This window comes from Sciurus carolinensis, chromosome 14 (genome assembly GCF_902686445.1).
Source record: "Sciurus carolinensis chromosome 14, mSciCar1.2, whole genome shotgun sequence".
Classification (NCBI taxonomy): Eukaryota; Metazoa; Chordata; class Mammalia; order Rodentia; family Sciuridae; genus Sciurus; species Sciurus carolinensis.
The window spans coordinates 49,456,504-49,466,883 of record NC_062226.1 but is presented as its reverse complement, the minus strand read 5'-3'; the positions used below and the strand labels follow the sequence as shown (position 1 = coordinate 49,466,883).

The window sequence follows — 10,380 nt, the reverse complement described above, 5'->3', positions numbered from 1 at the left end:
AGGACTTTCCTGAGTGGCTGGATCTCCAAGTTACATCCTGAAAGGTGGCTTCCATGTAGGGATAGTCTGTCATTACCTTCCATGTGGATGTTTCTTATGTTCAAAACAGTTCTTATGAGTGTGTTATGGGCTTTTAAAATTAAATACAAAGTTTTTGTGTCTCATTTTTTAATTATATTAACATAAATCAATTATTATATCCTGCACTGAAGACAAGTAATTATAAATTCTTTGAAAAATATCAAGAAAAGAATGTAGTCAAAAATTTTCTCAATGGAGGTAAAGTGAAGTACACAAAAAATAAATGTCAAGAAAATAATTTTCCATATTTTGTAGCATTTAAACGATTTAAGTATTTCAATGTTTTTTGCACATGAATTTGATACATTATGATTTCTGTAAGTAAGTTAGTTATATTAAAGCCAGCAAGTAAACAGAAAAAAAAGTTCAATACCAAAATCTTTTCAGATTAATTTTGACTTAATTTTTTTATTTAGACATTTTAAAATTTGTGTTGAATACAAAGTTTAAATTGAACAGTTTTGCTTACAAAGTAGAGATATACATTGAGTATATAAATACATACATGGTATATATTTTATTAAAATTTAATAGAATGGGAGTGGTGGTGCACACCTACTATCCCAGTGACTCCAGTGGCTGAAAAAGAAGAAGGCCAACTAAGCAAGGCCCTAAGCAACTGAGTGAGACCATGTCTCAACATAAAAATAGAAAGGGCAGGGGATGTGGCCCAGTGGTTAAGAACTTCTGGGTTCAATACCCAGTACAAAAAAAAAAAAAAGTTAATAGGAGTTTCAATTGGGAAAATGATTCTAAAAAGGGGTCTCAGGGCAGGGGAGGGGGAATCAATAATGAACAAAATGGTTGGGAAACCCTAGTCTAAGAAAATTTAGTGAATGCATAAAGGAAAGCAAAAACACAAGTAGAAAGTACCAGCGGTGACATTCAGAAACTTGAAAGTATGTTGGTTCCTATTTAAGACATAGGAACAAATCAAGGGCTTCAGAGAACCTAGAGACAAAGGTTCAAGATCATCCATCTCAGGCAGCCCAGCAGCATCTGCAAGATCTCCAATGGCCTTGCCCTTGGCTTTCCTGCTGGCCCTGGTGGTGCTCAGCTACAAGCCCACCTGTACTCTGGGCTGTGATCTGCCTCAGATCCATAACCTGGGTCTTGAAACTCCTGAGAGAAATGAGAAGGGGGCCCTGATACTCCTGGAGAAAATGAGGAGAGTTCCCACCTTGTCCTGCCTGAACTACAGAAAGGACTTTGCCTTCCCCCAGGAGCAGTTGGATGGTGAGCAGGTACAGAAGGCTCAAGCTGTCTCTGTCCTCCACGAGATGACCCAACAGGTCCTCAACCTCTTCACCACCCAGGAGTCCTTTGCTGCTTGGGACAAGACCCTCCTGGACACATTCCTCTCTGGCCTCTATCAGCAGCTGGATGACCTGAAAGTCTGTGTGACCCAGCAGGTGGGGGTGGAAGAGGCTCCCCTGAGGGCTCTGAGGAAGTACTTCCACAGGCTCACTGTCTACCTGAAGGGGAGGAAACACCTCCCTTGTGCCTGGGAGGTGGTCAGAGCAGAAATCGTGAGATCCTTCTCTTCATCAGCAAACTTGTATGAAAGACTAAGGAGCAAGGAATGAGACCTGGTCCAACAGGGAAATGCTTCTCACTGAGGATACACCTTACCACACACCTTCAATTCTGCCTCTCATTCCTGCGATTATCAAGACATTAACTTAATGAATTTTTTTAGTTATTTTCAGGACTATTATAGAATATCACATTCCTTACCCATGACCCTGATGATGAATTTATTTATGTATTTTTAATTATTTAATTTTGTACTATGTATAAAATCTTAATATTTATTTATATAATCTCAGATGTGTTTTTAAATTATGTCTGATAAAACATATACATATTTAGTCATTTTTTATTTTGCTTCTTTCATTAAATTTTTATTATCAAAAGTCTGTCTATATGTTTATTCTTGATAGAACTCATCAAACCTCATTTTGCACCTTGATTAAAAAGTTAATGGGAGCTGGAGGTGTAGATCAGTGATAGAGCGCTTGCCTAGCATGTGCGAGGTACTGGGTTTGAGCCTCAGCACCACATTTTAATTAATCAATTCATTAAATGTATTGTGTCCATCTACAACTAAGAAAGAATTTTAAATGAAAGGTATAATTGATTTACCACTAATGTTACATTATGCTATACCTGAAAATTCACATCATCTAATCAGGTTGTGAGCTGTTCTCAGGGTATTAAGGTGAATTCGACATACAGTTCCTACTCTCATCTATGCTATTTTGTTTTGTTTTGTTTTAGTTGTAGATGGACACAACACTTTTATTTTTATGTGGTGCTGAGGAACAAACTCAGTGCCTCACATGTGCTAGGCAAGCACTCTATTCCTGAATCACAACCCCAACCCTGTATCTGATTTTTATAGGGAAAGAAACCTAAACCAGATGATCATACTTAACATCCATTGTGTTAAATGCTACAATAAGAAATATGAAAAAACAATGAAATTCTCAGTGGAATGTACATACAGTATGTTTGGCCAAAAAAGTGAAAGCAGAGAAATCTTTTCTAAGTTGACTGATAGACATCAAAGTGCAAATGCTGATGGCAAATCTAAATGTCATGACTGGCAACTGAAAATCCAGGGAAGGAGATGGTCTTGGGGGAGAGAGTGGAGAGGGAGAAAAAGACTTAAACGTGATCTGGAGAATTTTTCAATTTTCATTAAAGGGAGGGGAGAGAAGATCCAAGAAAGCGACAGAGATTGAAGATTCTGGTGTTAGAAGGATAACAAGAGAGAATAGCAGAGATAAAGTGTATAAGAAAATTAATTTGCTTAGAAGAAGGTATTGATGAATGAACTGAAGATGTGGATTGAATTTCTCATTATGAGGCTGTGGTGATCCCAATGAAAGCAGATTGGGTAGAATTAATCAACCGAAACCATATTGGAGTAGGTAAAAGATGAATAAATGAAAAAAAGTTAGTGAGAAAATACTAATGAGAGGTTATTTTCCGAGGCAGAGGGTAAAAGTAAGTAGGGTGTGATCTGAAAAAGATTATTTTGTTCTGGGCATGGTTTTCACTTTTTGAAACATATTTTGTTCAGATAGATTTCATGGACTTAAGATATTGTCAAATCATATTAAATATATTTAATATTGTATTAATTTAAAATCATAGCATATTTAATTACAGTGATCATTAATTCTCAGTTTGGTTGGTATCATGTTAAATGCCAGTCAGTTCATCTGTGGATTGAAACCATCACTGTAGTGGGAAAACCGATGGAACTAGTGAGCATGAGAAGCGGATCCTAGAATTAATGAGTTGGAAATGACAATGGAGTATGTGGGAACTGAATAAGAGGAGAGAGGGTCTCCCATGTGTTATATCACCAGAGCTGTGAGTCAATTTAACCTTCAACTCATTCAGACTTACATCTTTTCTTTTTGCGCCATTGTTTTCAAATGCAATGACAGTTTTCTAGAAATGTTGACCAGATAAAGAAAATTAATTCATCAAAAATTATTGAGAATAATGGTTCAGGCCCTTTTTGTCTTCATTTTCTCTTGGCTGTTTTGCTTCTAACTTGAAGAAGAAAAAGAAAGCAATTCAGGAGCAGCAAGATAATCCTTGCTCAGAAAGATATTAAATAAAACAAAGGACTTAAAATCAGCATACTACAGTGATGCAATCACATCAATGTTTATAGCAGTTCAACTCACAATAGCTAAACTATGGAACCAACCTAGGTTTCTTACAACAGAGAAATGGATATACATTTTATACATATATATATATATATTTTATACATATATACATATATATACATTATATATACAATGGACTATTACTCAGTTTTAAAGAAGAATGAAATTATGGCATTTGCTGGTAAATGGATGGAGTTGGAGAATATCATGATAAGCCAAATAAGCCAAACCCAAAAAACCAAAGGACAAATGTTTTCTCTGATATGAGAATGCTAATTCACAATAAGGGGCGGGGGCAACGAGAGAAGAATTGAGTTACTTTAGATTAGGTAGAAGCAGTGAAGGGAGGGGAAGGGGTATGGCGGGTAGGAAGGATAGTAAAGTGAAACAGACATTATTGCATCACATACATATATGACTGCATGACTGATGTGATCCTACAATATGTACAATCAGAAAAATGAGAAATTACACTCCACTTATGTATGATTTATCAAAATGTATAAATACATTCTACTGTCATGTTCAAGAAGTTAGAATAAATAAAAAACATTTAAAAATGCATAAATCTCAAAAGACTCCAAAACCAGTTCATAAAAAAAAAATTAGGCTAATTTTATTAGCATAATTTGCTGGGTCTCACTGCCCCATATCTCCTCTGTGAGCAGAAGGATGAACCAAGAAGTTCAACTGACATGTCATCACCCCAGGGACATAAGGAGTATAAATAAAAGGAGGAAACAGTGGAAAAAGAAAAATTATGAGATCTGGAAAGACCGTAAGTAGTTAATTTTTCTATACGATTTTCCCCTTTTTTAAAGTTTTTCTCCAGAAAAATTGTATTCAATTAATGTATTGGAAATCATATTAATATGCTCAATATGTTTACTTTGAATAAGAACATAGCTACTTTAAATAATAATTTAATGTTGTTTTACTTAATACTACTTTGAACACCAGTGAGAGCTTGGTTCTTTTCAATTTGTTAAAAAGAAATAGGTAACTATTTCTTCAGTTCTTATTCAGTTCTTCCTCAAAATTTCTCATTATTAGTGCTCACATAAAGATTCCTGGAAATACTGGCTTTTTATTAAATTATTCAACTCACCTCATGTCACAATGGTTTACAACAGTAGTTTTTTAACACATTTTATTTTGGGGTGTAGTTACTTACATATGTTAAGAATTCTTTTGTATTACTTCTGATAATTTTCTTGGTTTTATAAATATTACAAACCTGTGTGAATACCAAAACAAATCAAAACAAACAAACAAACAAAAAGTACCCCATTTACCATAGACATAAAGACTGACACACTTCCCTTTTAAAATGAAAGCTGGAAACTTGATCAATGAATCCCTTACTCAATAATCAAAAAAGGCTGAAAATACAACAAATATCATACAAATATGAAGCAGAAAAGAGAATTGTGTGTATTTCCAGAATAAAAGAAATTTAACAATTGTAACATAAATACAAAATATAAAAGTTACAAAATTAGTCATAAATTGGGATGGAGAATTTTCTGTTGAAATTCCATTCTTCTTGGATGTTTGATGTTGAGCAATCCAGTGAAACTCTCTGAGCTACAGATTTCTTGGAAATAAAATATTGAGTTTTTGTAAATACTAAGCAAACACTTGCATTTAAAAACATTTGGCATGGTTCTTCCACAGACTACATTTTTAAAATATGGTAGTATTTTCCTATTTTCTTCACTGCCTAGGGGAATATTATTTGTCTTCATATAACATTTTTAGAACAGTGCCCCACCTGTCATTATCTAACCTCCAAAGGAAACAACTCAAAATTCAAAACTCTGCCATGAATTTGAGATAGGATGAAAAATTGTTCCTCCTCATTTTGAAGGAGTGCCCTTTACATGCAATCAGGAAATGGTGACTTGCATTAATACCTTACAGTGAGAATGAACATCTCCCTTGAAGTGCAGAAGACTCATGCTGTTTCCTTTTGATTCTGGCTCCTGGCACACCCTCTTCCTTGCCCTCAGCATTCCTGGACACATTCCCACAGCTTCCTTCCTTTCTCAGGTAGAATTCCCAGGGCACTCTTGTCATTGTCTCCCTTCACCTGCCTGCCCATTCACACAGGGCTGCTTTCTGATGTGTTGTGGTTTCAGATTAATGGTTTCCCTAAGGAGCAGTGCAGCACAAGTAGAAAGCAGAAGTTCCAAAAAACGTCTAGGTTTTGCAGAGACATCTCCTTAATTTCCGTTGCATGTGATGTCATAGTAGCTGTACCCAAAAGAAAGAGAAAGCAGCACTCAGTGCATGCAGGCTAAGGGAAACTCTTTGGGGAAGTACAAGAACCAAGATGGGGATGGGGGTGGGGTGGAAAGCGGTGGGCAGGTTCTGATCTATGCAGAAGTCCTTGCACTACCTGGGGATTCTCTTCCTTTTTCAGAGACTGCTTTTGGACAATGATAATGGTTACTATATATGTAAAGATATGTATCAGAAAAAGGTCCCCTCCCCCACCTCTCTCAGTAGTTTCCTGAAAAAACATGATTTTTTTTTTTTTTAAAGGAATTGTGAGAAGAGTCCTGGAGAAAACTGAAGAACAGTCACCCCTCACGTGGCTGTCTAAACTTTAGACTCAGTCAGGAAATGGCAGCTTGTAGAAATTTCTGGATGCAAAGTTCATCTCCTTAACAAAAGTGAAATGTGTGTAGTACCCCCTTGGTGATTCTCATGCCTGGCACATTCCTCCCTATTCTTCTGGACCACATTCTTTCATTAGGAAATCACAATAATCATCTTCCCCTTCCTCTAGAATTCCCCACCGTGTCTTCATTGACTCTTTTATAACCTGCCCTGCATATTCATGCAGCTGTTTTTTTTCCCCCCTTGTTTGTGGTCATAGAGTCCCCTCACCCACCAAATGAAAGCAAAAATTGAAAGTTTTTGACTTGTAAGAAACTCCTGTACTAGCGTTCCTCCCCGCCCCCCGGCTCTTCTTACGAATATTTTTGGAAATGAGGGATTTCCCTGTTACAATGACGTCAACGTAGCTGTAGCGAAAAGGAAATGCAAAGCAAGATCCAGTACCCTCTGGGCCTGTTTCAAGATTTCCTGGGGGCCAGCGCCACCTCCTGGCCATCACGGATGAAGACGGTGGCACGTCTAGTCTAGAGAACTGAATTCTTCCTGTTTAGGTATAAGTCCGTTTCCTCCTGCAGTGCTTATTATTTACTTAATAGTTTTATTTTCTCAGAGCTGAAAGGGTCTCTTTCCTGAAAAGAACTGACCCAGGTAGAGAATGAATCCCTTCATATTCCCAACTTCTGGCAGGGTCTGTCCTCTGGGCAATGGACGGATCTGTGGGGAGAAGGGGTCCGAATGTGCGTCCTTGCCTCAAGCCTGCTCAGAGGTCCAGACACTCCTGACCCTTTGCTCCTTCCAGGTTCTCAAGCCACAGGGCAGGAGGTGGGGAAACCACCTACCTGGTGTGGAGCTGCAAGGAAATTCAGGGGAAATCTTTTGGATGGTGCATTAAATCTTTCTTAAGAGTAAACTTGCCCATTTTACAAATTCCTTCCACAATCAGATCATACTATTTTCCTTTGCAACCAACAGAATTTTCTCTCATTCTGGGCAAGACATGAGCTTGTATCAGTTCTGCCTGGTCTCCACCATCAGAGCACAGAGGAGAGTGAAGGACTTCAGAGGACACAGCTGCCAGCTGACTCTGGGACTCTGGGTAGGACCAGAAGGGATTTAGGCAATCTCCCAGCACTGAGATCAGCAAGAGAATCAGGAAGAGATTGTGGATGGCTCAGGAGGAAGGAAGGGGCCTCCCTTCAGCTGGAATCTCTCAAGTCTCTGCCTAAGGTCAAACTTTCCATTGCTTCCCTCCTGTTGATGGGCTAGAGGACTCTGGTTTATGTGTGAAGTGATTTTGGTGCCTTGCCTTTCTTTCCTTCTCCACCACTTAGGAGGGAACTCATTTAGAAGCAGGTCTGCAAAGATGTTGTCTGATAAGCCTGGCTCACTTTGTGATTGATTAACACCTTTCAAATGTTATGAGCCCTTCCATTATTTGCTTGCTGCTTACTTTCACTTAATGTAATTTTCCATCATACTCATATTTTATGTTTATATTATATACAAAAGTTCTGTGGTTCCGCTTCATATTGTCTCCTCACCCTGAAAAATCTCCATTGCCATGTGTTGTTTCATATTCCAGATTCATTAACTCCTTATATATTCAACAGAATTAAAGAACACAGAGACAGGGCTGGAGGGATGCTGGTGGGAGGGTGGGCACAGTTACCACTGAGCAGTGCCCCCTGCCCTCATTCCCTTACAGAACCATACTGTGCTCCTCCCACCCCTGTCCCCAATCAGATGCATTGAGTCCACCTAACTGGGGAATCAGAAAGGCAGGAGGGAAGCATTCCATTGCCCAGGGATCATAATGTCTCCAATAAATTGGAGACAACCAATATATTCAAGTTTTAGTACTAAGAATGTGAATGTGACCACACTCAACCCTTCCTGTCTGCTGATTCCTGAGTTGCAGAGACAGAACCCATTGATGTCTTAAGAAACAAATAATACAGAGGCTAAGTTGTGGGGAAAACTATCTATTTCAATGCCAACCTCAGTCAATCAAAGGTGACTGAACTAATGGGTTTGCTTTTGGAGTGAAATTCAACCCTCTTTAAAAGCTTTACTGCCTCCATGTAGGAAACAATGTTCCTCATCTTGGTCACGTAAAAAGGTCTTTTTGGCAGTGATGACTCAACTGTTGGGTGAAAAGCTAAAGAGGAGAAAAGAGTCTTTTGGGGTTTATGAGAAGACACAGGAGGTCCAGCCTGATCTGAAGGGGGAAACTCATGTGTTGTCCCTGGGGTGAGCACAGCAGGCTGGCATGGGAAGGTCTACAGTGGAATCATGAGGACCCTGAGGCGACGAGTCAGAGCCCACACTGCTGGACTATGGGCAGAATGGAAATTGCTTTTTGTTTGTTCTTAAGCTCATAAAAAACAATATGAATAAACTCAGAAGTCCAGAGTAAATAGGCTTCCAAATGACTACAATTAATGAGTTAATAAAGTGCTTTGAATATATTTTTAAGAAATCATTCACTGACATTTGAAACTACTTGAACTATTTGAAAGATAGTTCTTCTGCTTTTCCTTAGAAAAATAAGTCAGTTGGTTCGATTCAAACTAACCTGTTGTCCTAAAAAACCACTTAACAACAACATTTTGATATTTGAGGTGGAACCCAGTGCCCTTCGTCACCTCAACCTCTCTGCTCTACTGATTTCATGCCAGGCCCCTCCTGGGCTCAGCCATCCCATGTCCATTTCTATTCTGTGCTTCCTTTAATGGGAACTTCCACGCCGGCCATTATCTCCACGCTCCCTCAGGTGACAGCATTGGAAGTCTGCGTATCCCTCCACACAGAGATTTCTCTCCAAAGAGTCTTGTAAACGAGTGTCATCCAAGTAGGGATCCTGAGAGGACTGAGCTGATGCTTTCAAATATTTTATATGAGTTGATAGTTCATATCTATCAGGCAACAAATCTCTCCGTTACCATTGTTTTAAAATATCATCATTATTTTTTCCAGATTAAGAGCAGAATCATTGGGGTTTATCTCTTTCCCTTTTCTTTCTTTAATTCCAGGTTTCTCAAGGCAGCCTTTTCCTTGTCTGAGTGGATCATTCACTAGGTGGAGTGCCAGGCAAGGCTAACATCTATTGGCATCTGGTGGCTTCCTGCGAGTCATTTGGAGTGACTCCCCACTTCTCTCCTCGGACTTGACTCCATCTTGATTAAATGGAAGAATGTTCAGGGGGCTGGTCTTGCAACCCTGAGGACAGATCACTGACCCCTGGGCTGCTCTCCTTGGAGGCTCTGCAGAAGCAGCGACCCGTCTGCCTTTGTGCACCTCAGTCTTGGACTTCACTCTTCCCCTCTGCTGCAGCCCTGGTCTCCAGTTTTTGCTAACAGTTTGGCATTTGTCTGGGGAAAGTCACTTCCCTTCTTTCACTTTCATGACATTTGTTTTAACGTTCGTTGCCATTTTACCACCAATATAACTGTGGAGTTTTGCTTTCTAAGAAAATTGAAATGAGAACTAACAAATCTTATGCCTTAAGAAAATTACAGAGAAAACTGGGTGCAGTGATGCATGCCTAATCTGAGCTATTCAGGAGGCTGAGGCAGGAGGATGACATGTTCAAGGGCCACCCATGAAGACTTAGTGAAACCCTGCCTCAAAAATAAATAAATAAATAGATAGATAACAAGAGTTCATCATGTAGTTCAGAAGCAGAGCACTCCTGGGTTCAATCTCCAGTAACAAAAAGTAAATAAATAAATTGTGGAGAACATGGTAAAGCCCCTTTGCCTTTGCCTTTCTTTTACTTCTCTTAGTTTTTATGAAACTCAGGATGAGGTAGAAAGTAATACAGCAGCAGCAAGACAAAACTTGACCAATAAAACCACTGTACAGAAAACAAGTTCTAAACATGTTTTGTGCGTGTGTGGTGTGTTGGTTAAAACCTACATAAGAAATCTTGAATGAGTAAAGAAAAAAGCTATTATTCTCTGATGGGTTGAACTGGGGCTCA

The 10,380-nt window shown here is 38.8% G+C and overlaps 1 protein-coding gene across 1 annotated transcript; it reads left to right on the top strand.

The window, feature by feature from the left end:
• The first annotated feature begins 1,094 nt into the window (after positions 1–1,094).
• On the top strand, positions 1,095–1,667 carry LOC124964632 (interferon alpha-13-like). The gene has a single exon (XM_047525164.1). It carries the CDS (start codon positions 1,095–1,097, stop codon positions 1,665–1,667), a length of 573 nt encoding a protein of 190 aa, XP_047381120.1.
• Positions 1,668–10,380: the final 8,713 nt, after the last annotated feature.